A 17,181-nucleotide genomic window follows, 5' to 3' on the forward strand; every position below is an offset into this window, starting at 1 on the left:
CTTTGTATTTTCCCTCTCTAATCATTATTACTAAACAACAACAACACACTTCTCATTGTTCCAGAAATCCTTCTCATGTGCAGATGGGGGTCACATTACACTGTACATACAATAATAAATAGTCAACTAACCCGCTAAACAAGTAAAGCAAGCAAAAACACCGCTCAACAGCCCACTTTAAAAATAACTACCTTCATAGTATATCGCAACCTTTCATCCAAAAAAATGGCGAAAAATCAGATAGTAGTTATTAGTTTTTTTTCCATTTTGGTCTCAAATTGATTTTTCAAGACCAATTTGGATCGATATTTCAGTCTAGACCGTAGAACAAAATTTAATTGTTTTAAAATCGTAAACGGACTTTTCCGTCTCAATCTATGGAACGATTTTCTCGCTTATCCTGATTTATTAGTTTTACAAATATGATTTATGTAACACATCTAACTTCAATGACGTCATCAACATTTTATGGAATCGGTCTAGACCAGGAATATTCAGCACGTGGCCTGCAATCCACTACTCATTCTCATTTCAACTAGTACCTTTGAAAAATTATCGTTCTGTGACAAAAAAAAAAAAAAAAAAGTATGAGAAAACAGATAATTTTTTTAAGGATTTATTTTCTAAAGAAAGTTCATTCGATCAAATTATGTACGGGATTATTTTTTAAAAATTTTTTCAAAAAATTTAAGAAAGATAATTATTTCCAAGATAAGCCTATTTTTATAATGTTTTTTTTTAATTGGTCAGATGGAGTCACATCGATTAAATATAAGTAAAAATTATAGTATTACATCTACTCCACTTGACCTAGGAACTTTTTTTAAAGTCCATGTACATATAGAATATTTCCTTATCTAGGAAGGAGAAGGTGAGTGAACTTCTGCTCATTGAGTTCAAAAGAATAATTTTTCGTGTGCACGTTGTCCATTGAGCTACGTCGTTCCATCTAAAATTAGATTTGGCCTAGATTTGAAATAAATAGTTATAAAGCCATTTTTATAACATTTAATTTAATAGGTTATGTGGCCCATTAAAATACTTTAAGTGGCAATGCAGCCAATTACATTAAAAGGCATTCCTGTTATATTGAAGTTGCCCCTCTAAAATTTTTCATATCATACACATATGGCTCGTAGTTAGGCAATTTTTCGAGCTTAACCAGAGCTAATTGGAGTTCAACAAATCATTACCGTTCGGAACACTGATAAGAGGAAAAGAAGCAGCTAAATAAACATCTCATAACAAAATACAGAGTCACTTTTTGAAATAGTGAGCTCACGTTGTGTACAACTACATACAACACTTATTTTCTGTCTTCTCCTTTTTCTAATTCAATTTGAAAATTGAACCAACACATTCATTAGGTACAATTTACTGTCGTCATTAGCTGATACATAACATAATATAGCATGTATGTACATATATTGTAAACATAGCAACCCATTTAATAGAACATAATCTAGTACAATGTACCAGCAACAAATGTAATTTCGGTTAAAAGGCAACCATAAGAAGGAGAAGAGAGGATTAAAAAGATAGGTATGTTTTATACGCCTATTATGTATGTATGTACTAATAATAAAGACACTAAAAATGTACATACCTCTCGAGATAGGAGGAAAAGGAGAAGAAGGTGAAAAAAGAATAATAAGAAGAAACATATTTGACTTCTTTTGAAAAAAAAAGAAGGAAAGAAATATCACCCATTTGAAACCTCCTCACGATCACGACAAAGTCAGTACAATAAATCAAATCGAGGTCCTTTTGTATACTATTTTTTTTAGTTGTTGGGCAGATAAGTTGGGGACTTTTATAGCATTTTTTTTTTTTGCTTATTTGAACTCATCCATCACGTTGAATATGTACGTAACTACTTTTAAGTATGTACATATTATATTATAAAATTTTCTGTTGGGTTTTTTTTTTTTAAAAATAAAAAAACTAATATTTTTGTTAGGAATGACACTTAAAAAAATAAAGGACTGTAGTGTACATCACATATAATAAATAGCACAGAAAAAGCAAATGAAACAAATAGTTTCAATTTTTAATAACAGATAGCTTTTTTTCTCTTTCATTTAGTAACTAACCATCAACATATAGCCAGCCATGTACATATGTTGTAGTAATTATATTTTAATTTCCGCTCGTACATCGTTACACAATACAACAAAAAGGAAATTAAAATGTAAATAAAGACAAAAGCCAATATATATTGGGAGGATTTCTTACCGTGTGATATGACCGGATTTATTTTTGGCTGTCCCTCCGACTATGAGTGCTTCTGGCCAATGCATGTATCGTGTTGCAAAACCATAGCAACCTCCAGTCAATTCTGCACCAATATCTGGATTCTATGGAATAAAGAAAAAAAAATCAGTTATAAGTATAATTTATAAATACTCCTTTCATCAATGAGATGGTATTATTTGAATATTAAATAAGTCATGGTTGGAGAAAGACTCTGAATGGTTATGTTAAAACTTTTCTAATTATAAGAATAAATAGAAGGAAAACAGAATGATGGAGATATTTTTTGAAAACAAAAAAGGAAGAGATTATCAATTACAGCGGTGCATATATATTTATAAATTACAAAAAAGCAAAAAACTTAGCATTACGCATACTATTTCTTTTTTGATTATTTTTAAAAAGACTTTTTTTGATGACTTACCGTCTTTGAGTCTTGGTTTGGTGCAGTTACTGGACAGTCTGGATCGAATGGGTCCAAACAAGGTTTTTCCTGATAGCCTGTTGTTATTCCACCCTAAAATAAAAGTAATTGATAAATCAAAAGATTATTTAGGTAAATATATTTAGCATACTCCAACGCTTTATCATCTCTTTAACTATTAATAGCCTTTAGCCTTATGATAAATATAATAGAATTTGCAATAAAAGAACAAAGATATTAATGGGCAGTTAAGATATGAATGTACATATGTACTTTAAAAACAACAACAGCGGGAATGTAAATATACAAGAAAAGATAAACAGAGAAGTATTCAAGTTAGACTATGCCTTTAAGTATCTCACACTTATATTTATTTACCCTACAGTAAATCCAAGTCTCAACTCATTTAGTTCAAAGTCATTGGATAAATAATTTATTACATATATATGTGTTGTGTACAAATTATAATTTTCATATCTCACTAGCCTTTATTTAACTACATTATCGATCATATTGGCCATTTTGGGGGCTAAACAATAAAGTTTCATAACATCAAAAACTCTTCCATGAATTATAAGGAAATTAGTGAACTAAATGAAAGGGCCTATACTCCACTGTTAATCAAAAATGTATTCCACTATTGCCTATTTATTATATATTAAAATATGTTTCAAATCTTATTTCCATATCCAGGGGCGTCCACAGGGGCTGTACCCCCAGTTAATGATTTTTGTTTTTACTAGAAAATTTAACATTTGATTTTTTTTCTTGAGAAAATTCAAATATTTAAAATTAAATTTCTTTTTCAAAAATTTAATATATTAAATTTAATTTGTGAAATCACAAAAAATTAATTTTTGTGAACTGTCAATTTTGAAATTTTTTCCCAAAAAATTAAACTTTTCTAATTTTTCCCCATAACAATTTAATTTTTGGAATTTTTTTAAATACTTAAAGATAGCTACTCCCAAAATATAATCCTGCGGACGCTTTCAATATCGTAGACAATAAGTTTACCATTTCAATGGAAAGAATAAGATATTTTTCTCCAATCATTCCCTTTTCTCATCCCTAATTGATCTAAAAAAAAGGTACTAATCTAATCATTTTTGAGCATTTTGAATACATATTCTTTATACTTAATTTATATATCATTCGTATTAAGTAGTATTTAATGCAAAGTTAATTCATTTTTATTCATTTGATCGAGTTTAATAAAGATATATTGGAAATTGGTGCATTTTATGTAGTAAAAATACAAACTCGGATCCCCCAAGATGGCGTCTATTTCACCTATAATGCAAATTATGACGTAATGAAAACGCTGTATATAATCAATCTCATTCTTATTTTTTTTAAATAACGCATTTATTATGTATATGCAAGTAGTATAACTGTGAGCATTTTAAAATTATTTTGTGCTGTAGGATACTTATCGATTAGTAATTTACAATAAAAAAGGTTAAAAATTAATCATCTAATGAATATTAAATTTCTGCATGATCTTTATCGCAAATACATATGATTAACTTTTTTCCTGTTAAACTATTCATCTCATTTTTAAGTTGCTATTTTTAATTATGCATAAAATTATTTGGATTAATAATATAAAAATTAGAAATTAGATGGGCAAATATTATAATTACTTTATAATCCACAGAATAGATTACTCATTGCGTTGCTCCTTATTTTGAGGAATGGCGCATACGAAATGTATGAAGTAACACCAGTGGTTTTCAGCAAGTATCCTACTTTTCTTTTACTTTTTTATAAGTGCGGGACAAAGCAGCTTTGAGGATGGAGTGCAAGTCAAAAGTTTAAGATGCAGAGAAATTTACGATCTCTGCTAATTAGGCAAATTATTATTCAGACACACATTTTCAAAAATGATCTACTTGAATACAAAAGATCAAGTACACTCTGAGAGGAAAGTCATAAAGTTTGGGAAGTAAAGGGTTAATGTGTAGATTTTATTTATTAAATTCCCTCTTTTCTAAAAGTAGCACAAATTCAAAAGTTAATAAAAAACTTGACAAAGTGTTATCATGTGTGACTGCATCACATTTGAAAGTAAACAAGAGTATGAGATGACAACCGAGTTAATGGTGACCTCTCTAATTGTTGAGTTGATCTCTTACTCAAATTTTTACTTTCTGATTGGTATCAAACAAAAGAAACCCCAAGTAAGAATGATTAGAATAAAAGAAGAGTAAAGATGGAAATTAAAGAAAACAACGCTAAAGTTAAGTATTTCTCCCTCCTTCTCCTAAAATATTCAAAGTAAAGGAAAAGTTTTTTGTTTGTATTTTTTTACGAACATCCTCCCACATTACTTTAAGTATTATTTAATGGAAGGTTAAGTTTAGACTTTAAGGAATGAAGTAGTAAAATATGATGATGTATCGTATCATTACGCATGAACACACAATTTACTTACCCCTCTCATAAACTCATCAAAAATCTCAAAGTTGTGAAAATGAAAGATGGAACTCATTTTACGAAGGAGTAAAAGAGGATTCAATGACGTCCAGGATAGAAACATGCTTCCACCATCACTACCAGTCCTGTAAAATAAAACGAACATGAATAAATATACATATAGGTACATTAAAAAATGGCAAACTTGTTAAAGAGTAATATAATATTATTCGCGTGAGGTCTGTGAAAAATCTTGTGGGTGTTGACAGATTTTTATAATAAACTTTTTCCTTTCTTCATAATAATAATAATACAGAAATAAGAAATTGCAAAATATATACATATTAAACACTATGTTGTTGTAGTACTAAGAATTGAAATAAATATAATACAAATGTATTCCAATATAATTGTTACGTGTAAGTCGGCGTTTCCAAATAAACACAAATAACAAAAAAATAATATGAAGCACTAAGTTTTGCTCTTGATGCCATTTATAACTAATTATATTATAAATTAATTAATATACTTTTTCAGTTGATTTACTGTTCTATGTACACTTTTATGAAGCAAAAAAAAAAAATTCTTATAAAAAAATCTTGTACCTAATATCCAAGTTATTGCTCATGTTTTATTTTAAAAGCTCGATGGAATTATCATTTTATAAAGGTATATTTTTTCGTTTTTTTATCTGAAAAAAGAATATTTTGCAAGCGGTATTTAAAGAAAAAGCCTTCATCAGGCAATGGTCAAAAAATATGAGTGGGTGGCCAGAGTTAGGGAGGGATGGAGAGAGCTTAATAGGTCTTTCACATACACCACTAATGAGCAACAACCCCTCATCATAATATCATTGTCCAAATATATAGGTATATATCTAAACATCATTTGAGTAAAAGATACACACAAGATATTATTGAAACATCACTAAAGAAAAATAAATAAATAAGAAAGAAGCAATCATGACGATAGAGCAAGGCAGCAGCAGACCCCACAAGATGATGATACTATAAGAAAATATATATCTACGTTTTTTATAGATATATTTTATCAACAACATATTAATATGATTACTTTACTACTCATAATCGGAGAGGTTTTAAAAAAAAAATTAATGAAAAATATATATTGGGAAACGACCTCACACATGGATTTATTAAGTTTATATACCTATATAAAATCTACTTAATATAGCAAAAAAAAAAAAAATACCATTCTCGAGAATGGAATGAAGTTGCGCTACTATCCTGTATTATAAAAAGAGGAGGAATACTATATATATATAGTTACGAGTATGTATGTAACATGTATGATAAGCACAATGAATGATTGATATAACAAATCATTGGATGTATATATTCATCATCAATCCATAATATGTACTCCATAACCAAAATACGTTGTAGTAATAATAATGGCTACCTTCTCCATGATAAAAAATACGAAAGGGAAAGAAAAAACCATATTTGAAGCCGATGTAAAGGAAATTTTTTCATAAAGACGTGGTCCAGTTTAGCAGTGGTTTTTTTATGTGGCTTGTTTTGACCACAGGATTTACAAAAAAGTGTGCCAAGATCTTTACATTTTTGTTATTATTATTATTATAGATCATTGCATTTCTTATAATACATAAATTTGTAGAAGAATAATCTATGTCTACAAGTAGTATTGTCACAATACCAATATTTTCGTACTGGTTCCCGTACTTTTCCACACTTTTTCGACTAAATATAAAACAAAATCTCGTTAAGGGTCATCAACATCCCTTACAAAGGCGTAATATTAAGAAAAATAGTTAACTATTGGATGTCAAAATGAGACCCACAAATTCAAAATCAAAAACCTAATGCCTAGTTTTATTATATATCTGACCCTGATAAGTTTTAAAAATGTGTTATTACATCGATATACATATTATTTCCAAATTGTAAACAGTAAATTAACAATTACAATGGAAAAGATAAGACATTTTTCTCTAATTATTCAAACTTTTATTGTATCTAATCAGTCAATCAATAAATAAAAATTGTAGAAATCTAGTCATTTTTAAAGATTTTAAGTACATTTTACTTTGATTTAATTCAAATATCAGTGTTTATCACTTACATCAAGTTGTATTCAAAGATAGGAATCCTTTTTTTATTCTTAAAGATATTTAATTAATTTTCCTCAAGATTTTATGAAAATTTGTACATTATATGTAGTCAAAATATCAGCTATGAGCCCCCAAGAGGGGAGTTTCCTCAATTTTGATGCAATTTATGACGTCAGTGAAAATGTTCTATATTGTTTTGGGAGGAGCGTAAGAAATATGAAGGGGTACGTCATCGTTGACAAAGTTATATTAGTTTAATATATGTAGTACTGTTTTAAGTTCGTCAGTATTCCGGTACCAATATATTACCGGTATAATTATAAGTATGCATCTATATAAGAAAGTTTGCTTACGGAATAGGGACTGGATGATCGGATGCAAGGAGTTTTGAGCCTTCCCAAAAACAGTCGAGAGGCGTTATGATGGCACAGGGTAGTAAATTCGTCAATATCTATAAATACATTGAAAAAGATAAAAAAATCATGAATAGGAGTAGTTGTTATTTAAATGAAGAAAGTTTCTTACATCAGCAATAACTTGATTTTCATTCATAGGAATGGTTAGTGCATAGCAGAGATCTTTGAAGCTCCAAGTCCTATTAAAAGATGAAGACAAAACTATTAAACAATATTTTATATACATAATATATAGACTAAGAAATTACTTTAGTAATTAATTATTACTATTTAAATACATTTTTTTCTTCATAAATTAAAAATACAATGCAAAGGATATGAGTGAATAAGTAAGTGACAGGGCTTTTAGTGTACCAATGATGCTTTAAAAATGATTAAATTGAGTAGGATACCTGTGAATCAAGACAATATGAAAAATGGTTTATAATAATGTTTATTATGGGTATGCATAAGACTTAAGACAAAGACATAAGACTACATTTCTTTTTATCATTGTACTGTTTTTTGAAGTCAAATATCATGGAATGGCATCTTATTATTTTTTTTTACGAACACAGAGGGAATTTTCAAAGTAATAAAATACATATACATAAATAGAATTAGATCGTTATCAATTTCATATAAATATTAAGCTCGTTGACATTTTTATTATTACAATCTATGTTTTCAGTTCATAATAAATTATACAATCAAGATTAAAATCACGGAAAACCTCCTACTCATTCATTGAGGGGGGGGGGGGAGATATATAAATATTCAAATATATATATTAACAGTCAGAAGAGAGACAAAAACAAACAGGAATTTTTTATTTAAAGATTCTGTCTTCGTACTTACTTACTTCACTTAAACTATGGTACATGGAAAAATTGTATGTTGTGATCTCTTATCAGCATCTTGATATTCAAATTACTTTTTCACACATTTATATAATAATAATAATAAAGACTTACACATCATCTCTTTCTACAGAGACGGAGGATGCTTCTTTGAGAATGTCGAGATGTAGTAGAAGTGCTTCAGCAGAGAGAACGGAGGATGATCCAGATTCATCCCTAGGGGTTTGTATTACGAGTTCGGAAATGGAACCGGCTCCTTTACCTAGTGTATTTTGAACAAATTCCAGTTCCTTTTGCAGCCTTCCACCCTCTGAAATAAATATGAATTAGTAAGATCATTAGTAAAGGAAAAGTGGATAACTTTTTTTATAACAGTATCAAAATGTCAAATTCAAGTAGATATCTTTGATTCTGTTAAGAAATATCTAGGTATATAACTGATTTTGCTCTGCCGTATCTCAATGGGGCTAGACCATACATAATTAAATATATAGAATCGCCAAGTTGGAGTCGCAGGATACAACAGAGGGATCGCGAGATATTTTCCAGAAAAGACGAATATAATTTTAATTGGCATTACATTGCGTGGTATCAACACTTGCATAATGATACTTTTTATAAGTCATTTTCTGGATCATTTTAAAAGTATTCCAAAGGAAGATGGTACTCTACAAAAACATAACTGGCTACAACCTTTTTACCGCCACAGCTAATCATCTGTCCTCTGAAATGGAAGATGCGCTCATAGAATTTCATATGAGCATATACTAAAAACAGATTAAGATTCTAAAACACTGGACGGATTCTGAATTTATGTGATGAATGAGTACTCAATATTGGCTAAATGAGCTTAGATTTACTTATATAATTTGGCTCAACTTATTTATGTGAAAAAAACCTTTTCTGTATTAACTCATATCCAAAATAAATACAGATTGTTGCATAAAGTAGAGGATAATTATTGAGTTGCTGTGTCGAAAATTAAATATAGAATAGACACGCCTTGCTCAATGCACAGTTCACATCCGTCAAATTAAGACCTTGATTCGCTAAATTTAAATTTACTATATATTCGATTATTTCTTCGTTGTATTTCTTATATTTTTGAATATATGTATGTAGAGTTGAAGATCTTTATTCTTGATCAATATGGTCAAATAACGTATATTATTTGCTTCTGGCTTGAACTTTATAGCCTTCATATGGTCTTAAAGTAAGTAATCTATTTGCATAAAATGCACTCTAAATGTTATATTCATCTCTCAATCTGAGGTGTAGGGGTCACACACTGTATAGCCACATATTTTAAGGGTCGAACTCAAAAAAGTTTGAAGACCACTCAAGTAGAGAACTAGAGATGTTTAAGGACATCCCTACTAATTTTTCTTATATAGTAGCTTAATTTTTTCTACTCCACCTATATAATTCAAAAAGGGGTCTGCTCACAAGTCCTAACTACCATCAAAAATAACTTGTCTCTTAATAATTATTTTTCAATGGGCAATACCAGTACAAAAAAATATAAGTATTGCTTCTTTAGTATATAATGTTTTCACCTGATATGATCATTCTGGAAGTTAGCCATTCCGGAAGAGATATAAACAACAAAATTTTATGAGTATAAAAATCCTTGCTTCTAAAAATTAAGTTTTTATTCATTTTTAAAGCCATTAACATCAAGTTTCCTTGAGATTTAAATAAAAAAATTGAATTTTTCCATTTTTTTAAAACTATGTATAACAAATGGTACTCAAACTAGTATACACTAGTTCTCCTTTAGAGGTATGAACCATTTGTAGACTTGAGTAGAGAGTAAGTAAAAAAAGAAAGAAGAAAAACAGTAATCTTTAATTCTAATTTGGCATAACTTCTGTCAAAGGCGGTCTTGATATTTTCTCAGGTGCAACACAATGTAAAAAGTTTGAGAAGAACTGAACTATACGATATATATATATAGGATTTTCAGTGACGTCATAAATTGTATCATAATTGAAGGAGACTCCATCTTGGTGGCTCAGAGTTGATATTTTACGAGATAAAGTGGACGAATTTCTAGTAAACCTTATTAAAGCTCTATAAAATAGCTTTATGAGTTAAAAAAGACTTGACCCTTGCATTGAATAATACTTATATGAATGATAAAACAGTGATATATGAATTAAATCAAAAAAATATGTCCTGAAAATCCCTAAAAATGTCTAGATTTGTACATTTTTTTTATTTTTGATCGATTAGGGACGAGAAAAGTAGGATAGTCGGATAAAAATATCTTATTCTTTCTTATTGTATTTTGAATACATTTATGGTTAAGATGTTTAATAAGACTAAGCAATGAAGAGATAAAATTTTGATAGATGGTAAGGTGTAAGACCTTCAATTTGTTGGTCAGATTTTAACATCTAACAGTTCACAATTTTTCTAAATGTCAATGAAAAAAGGGTTTTCATTGATATAAAACTTAGTTGTTTAGGCTCCCAAAATGGACTCTCTATTAATAATTATCCTTAAATTACAGATGTTATGTACAAGTTGCAATGCCTGTATCAGCTGTAATTTCTTTGTCTTAAACCACATTATATGATTACAACATTGGATATTATTCTAATTACCAACTATTGATTGAAGTTATCATTTCATTTGGATCCATTAAAATTACAAATTTATTAACAGGCCAACCGTTATTATTTACTTGTCTCTATTATGAAATTTTTTAGACGTTACGAGTTTTTCTATGTACAATGTTGTAGAACACATAATTAGCTATCCATTGTTAAGAAAAAAAATTGTCCTAGTCACCACATGAGCACACAATACGAGAAGTGGATTGAAATAGCAACCCTCCTCCGCGCGGGAAGGCCATCGGGGAGCTCACTAGAGCCTCGAGGAAGATGATTTACAATGTCTCCATGTATGGTAGAAATTGTATTAAAATAGTCAAAATGTACAGCATTATATATAAATCATCCATAGAATATTAAATTATTGCCCTCTTCTCATCCCAAGCACTGTAAATTCTTCATTTATAACAATTTATCACATTTTTTGGTTACAACAGTTCCACACATATATAAAATAAACCTATTCATATAAGAAATTATATTAAGGTGACGATAATGTTTGGGGCTAAGCCCCTCCCCCCATATGATGAAGGCTAGCATGGCCCCTACTCTTAGGTATATAATCTGTGTCGTCAATGAAACCGTTTTATTTAATTTTGAAAAAAAAAATGTATTAATTCATGTGGAATTAAGTTTTTTTTTTTTTTTTTTTTTTTTCAAACAGATCCAAAACTTAAAACGAGGTTCAGGTCTGTTTTTTTGTTTTTTTACACCCCTGGTCTAAAGGACTTGTTACAAGAAAAATCCTTTAAATACTGGAATATGCCTACAAAAAACTGTGGCCATATATCAGACGGAAGGAATTTCTATCCATCTACGTTTTTATTTCTAAATAGGGTCAAATACAAAAAGTATGTAGTTGACCTATGGAAGATAAGGATAAATGTATTATGTAGATTCACTCCTGCCAGAAGGAATGAAGCCATCAAGGAGAGAAGACAACGTTCCAACTCAGACATTATCATCAAGTTAAACTAGACTAACAATACAACAGTAACTTACAACAATACAATGTGGGGGGGCACAGAACGTTTATGATAAAATGCCTATTTCTTTCTACTTCTTTTCCTAAAAAAAGAAGTAGAAAAGATCACGAAGGGGCGTCAATTTAATAACAATTCCACGTTGTGTGGTCTTACTCTTCTGTGTATTTAAGATGATTGTGATATAGTGCTTATAATACCATAAAGAAGAATAAAAAAAACAAAAACACATATCTTTCTTAAGGGATCGTCTTCTATAATAAACCGTCATATTTCCTTTCAAAAAATACATACCCTGACGACTACAGAGTAACATTAACAAGAAATACATAATTAATTAGTACAATTTTGAGATGTCCCCGATGAAACTAGAAGAAAAAATGTATTACATTTAAAGAAGTAAAATAAACTTTTACTTTTTAAAACAATTGTAATGTATCCATCATACGCAGTGGTTATAAGTAAAAAAAAACCAAAAAAACCTTTTTTTAAACAAGTTTATTGTTTCTTAAAATATGTAGGTTTTATCATTTATTTGTTAAAAATAATAAATTTGGTCTATAGGGCGTCCTTGCATGTAAACCATATGGAATGTGTCATCTCTTAGTAATATCAAAGAAGACAAAAATAAAAAAATAGTGTCCCAAGAACAAGAAATATCTATTTTTTCCAAGGACCTTCATTCAATTTTCTATTATGTTATTTCTTTTTCTTAGAAAAAAAAATGGCCGTTATAACGAAATAAATACTTATTAAACATGCCTTCACTTCTTGGTGGTCCATCCAGAAGACTAACAAAATGTACATTTCAACCTACAAAAAATTCTTTGCAAAGAAGAATTACCTACATAATATACCTATAATATCAAAACCATTACTAAATATGTAAAGCCTTAGTAATGAAGAAAATAAGATCTACTATAAATCCTTATTTATTTCTTCGTAACTAACTTCTTAATGAACAACAAAACTTGTACTAGGAGAAGAAAAAAAAAAAACATGAAGGTTCAAAATTCAACAGTCCACTTGTTACTTTTTAGTATATATATATATTTTTTGTAGCAAGTGTGAATCATATTTTTATTTGGGTTTTTAAACGCCCAAAAAATGATAATTTGTCTTTTTTTTTTTGGAATCACGCACGAGACATGCACGAACATCATCAATTAGACAAGTTTTTTAAAAAACTATTTGGTGTTGTTGTTACGGGTACATTGTATAAGTTTGCTCTTAGGTATTATTTTCGCTTTTTATCTGGAAATTGGAGACAGCGACGGTGGATAGTTGAAATTCAATTATCGCAACCTTTTAATAATAAGGTAATTCAGGATTTATTATTGGAGTAGGAGGAGAGGGATTTCGACTCAATCGATAAAAATTACTCAAATAAGTTTTCACGTAGGATTAGCCAATCATTGCACTTTATATTTCTATTCATGTATGTTTATAGTTAATGGATTTGATGACATAGAAGTTCATCTCCATGATACATACCTATTACGTTCATCCCATATTTATACTGTAATGGTACAAGAACAATTCGTTGTGCTTTACTTAATGAGATGTAATCTCATACAGCCTCATTCCTCAGATCACGGATCGACTCTGAGCTCCCCAGAATATATTATAAGAGACAAACTCACAAAGTACTCCACATAATGAGTCTTTCAATTTACTTTCATGATCCTCCAAAGTGGTAATTGTCCGAAAATCTAGAAAAGTCGAGATCTCTCTCCTACTCCAATAATATAATATAATCCTTATATATTTCCTTATCATTAAAAGGCTGCGATAATTGAATTTCAACTATCCGCTGTCACTGTCTCCAATTTCGAAATAGAAAGAGAACATATGACGCCCGGATAAACTTACGTTGTTACTTTCAATACTACTCTTACAAGCCATGCTTACTTTTTTGTTTAGTGCTTTAACAAGTGAATAATAAGATCTTAATAGCAACACTGCTTAAGGCATAGTATATATATTAAACGATTTTAGAATCATCGTAAAAAATAAGACCTCAATAATCATAAAAACGCCAACCTCCTCCCCTCCCCACACCAAGTGGGGATGTCTTCCTCCTCTTCTTCATTTCAAGATGTACATACATATGTATGTAAGAAGAGATGAAATAATAATGTATACATTATACACATATAATATAAAAGATAGAGGAGCATATAAATAGAATTTAAATCCGTTAAATTGTGTTTCTTAAAAAAGACTTAAGAAAATCCCTTTAGATGATCTCTCTTTGGAGTTTAAGAAAATGCCTCACAATATATATATATATCAACTTTATAAAATCAGTAGGATGTGATTTACTTAAAAAACTTCAAGGTTACAGAAAAAGAAATACAAATTTGATTTTATTCAAAAAAATAAGATCTTCTGACTAAATTTACACACACAAATACAGAACAAATAAAGTCTATAAAAATGAAATTATAGATTGATATGTCGATATATCTATACCTTGTGTACAATTTGCGATTTTGTACTAGTTGTAAATTGTGCAAGCAGAGCCAATAATATCTTAAATTGATGATGTCATTTCATTTTTATCAATTACTATTATAACTATAGGAAAATTAACTAGTTACGTTAAAGGTAATTTTGAGTTTATTTTTTATTAACTAGTTAAGTTTAAGTTAATTAACTTTACAGTAACTTCAGTTAGATTCACTCACCCAACCTTGATTAAGTTAAAATTAACTTTGATATTAAAAAATAATTATATAATTTATTTCATTGAGAGTTTTATCAAGGATTTATAATAAAGATTATTCTGTCAGTCTCTCTGCCTGAAATTTTCTGCACTCCCAATGGAACAATCAAGAAAAAAAATACAAATTCAACTTACTACTAAAATGGAAGTCAAAGACAGCTAAAATTTCATTTTTTTGAGCTCCTATCTAATTTTAAACTATATGTAAAATTACAAAAATATCGGAGACAATATAAAAACGACATTTTCTACGACACTGAGAAAATATCTTTTTTATCTATTTGATGTGGAATGACCCAGTTAAAAAGTTTAATAAAACAGATAGTGTCATCACAGTGTTTAACTAAATTATCGGAGAACTAATGGTTACTTAAAGTATTTTAACTCAGAATAACAAAATAAATTTAATTTAACTTATTAACTTAATCAAGTTAAGTTAAAATTAGGATAATGCAGTTTAAAAAATTAACAAGTTAAAAGTTAATTTTGATAAATTAAAAATTAACTTGTTATGTTTAAGTTAAAATAACACTGTTTACACAATTAACTTAACTTATCTAATTTAAGTTAGATTAAATTGCTCAACTCTGATAATGTGCCGCATAATATATACATATTATCAATTAGTAACCGTTAATATATTGACCATCTATGGAGCATTCAATTATTGCATTATTCTCATCACAAGTATTCCATTCATTTCATTTTTTGGTTATAACTTCAAACCTGTATTAAGCGGTTAGTCTAGATAAACTGAAAACGTGACCGCTTAAAAAATGTTATCTATTTTGTAACAATTATAAATTTGAAAACTAGATATGGCCACTTAGTGTGGTGACACACTTAAAACAAGTGGCTGTTAGACAAAGTTTGACTGTTAATAATAATATATGTCTTTAAAATCATTTACTACCCTCAATTTTTATTTTTCCTCAATAAAAAAATACAAATTCAACCGCTCCTTTCTTCCTTTCCAAGAAATCATTTTCAGTAACGTAAAATGAAGGTGTAAATATGTATATGAGGGGTAATTATAAACCTCTTCATAACACGCAATGCGAAATTAAATAACAAAAAAGAAAAAAAACTCCACTAGGGGTAACTTTTAGAATATATCAATTAAGGTATTTGAACATATAAGTGTTGAAGGGGTAGAGAGGTGAAACAATATCTTGAAGTAGTAACAAATAAAGTATTGTGGAGTCATAATTTAATCATGTTGTTGCAATGATCGTGACCTTCTAGCGTATTTTAATGACTATAAACATGTCTAATTTGATATAAGAAACTGCCAATTGTTTTAAAAATATATTTTTAAGAAGGTACATGCTATAAAAACTAACAATGAAACTCCCTCAAGGGTTTAAGGAGCACAACAATAAAAAATCGATCAAATAGTAGCATAATCCAATTTTTGACAGATTCTTCCTGATTTATCACCATGACATGATGATGAACATTTACAAAGAAAAAAAAAAATAAGAAAAAAACACACAAGAGAGTAAACTTGGTTGTTATTTTTGGATCAAGACACAGAGGAGAATAAAGTTCTTAATTGATAAAATATGAAAAAAGATATACAAAACTTGGCAATTAAGGACGCCCAAAGTAAAAAAAAAAAAAGTCATGCCAAGCAATGTTGATTTAAAATGTATATAACTTATAAGTATATGTTTAAACACTATCGAAAAATAATTTTGATCAATCAATTAGAAACGATGGATGACGCAAAAGAACGAATATGAGGTTGTGTCAGTCAACCCATTAGAGCAGTAGGGTGACATACTTCAAGAATCCATTCAATATTTTTTACATACTTATGTAAATCCCTTAATTTACATTTTTCATTTTCATTGTTTGTACGACACCATATATTCGAGATAATTATACCATATTTGAATATGCGTTCGGCATTATCAACATAACAATATTTCATATTAAAAACCAAAAGGAAAAGGTCAAAAAATATTTTTTCTTTTACAAATAGTGATTATTTACATAGTATTTCATATATTTTGAATTAATCTATTTAACAATTTTGAATTTAGTTAACACTAAGCGATAACTTTCAAAGAATTTTGGATGTGCCCCTACACTGCATTTAAAACAAACAAACGTAGTTTTGATCCGATAACCTCGACACCTTCCACTATTATCATCGAAATGTATGAAATAATACTTCTTGTCAAAACTTATAAATGTCGGGGAATTGTAATTTTATAAGATGCAAACATCGATTTCAAGTTTTCTAATGAAAATATAAGCAGTTTTTTACTTTACATTTTTTAATTATAGTTTGTGTAGGTCTGTGTTCTGATATAAAAAAAAGGTTTGTAGCAATGGAATTTATGTCTAAATGCGTATTTTACTACGAGTAATAAATTAAACCCCTTTAATATTATTTTTT

The 17,181-nt window shown here is 28.8% G+C and overlaps 1 protein-coding gene across 1 annotated transcript in view; it reads right to left on the bottom strand.

Moving 5' to 3' along the window:
- ptc (protein patched) overlaps positions 1 to 17,181 on the bottom strand; it is a 34,104-nt gene that overhangs the window by 12,490 nt on the left and 4,433 nt on the right. The window contains exons 3-8 of the mRNA XM_040714513.2: positions 8,560 to 8,755; positions 7,716 to 7,785; positions 7,544 to 7,641; positions 5,115 to 5,241; positions 2,678 to 2,770; positions 2,236 to 2,357 (exon numbers count right to left, since the gene is read on the bottom strand). Of these exons, the coding sequence (XP_040570447.1) occupies positions 2,236 to 2,357; positions 2,678 to 2,770; positions 5,115 to 5,241; positions 7,544 to 7,641; positions 7,716 to 7,785; positions 8,560 to 8,755 (706 nt within the window). The remainder of the gene's footprint in view (positions 1 to 2,235; positions 2,358 to 2,677; positions 2,771 to 5,114; positions 5,242 to 7,543; positions 7,642 to 7,715; positions 7,786 to 8,559; positions 8,756 to 17,181) is intronic.

The sequence above is a fragment of the Lepeophtheirus salmonis genome, chromosome 6, assembly GCF_016086655.4.
Source record: "Lepeophtheirus salmonis chromosome 6, UVic_Lsal_1.4, whole genome shotgun sequence".
In the NCBI taxonomy this organism is placed as follows: Eukaryota; Metazoa; Arthropoda; class Copepoda; order Siphonostomatoida; family Caligidae; genus Lepeophtheirus; species Lepeophtheirus salmonis.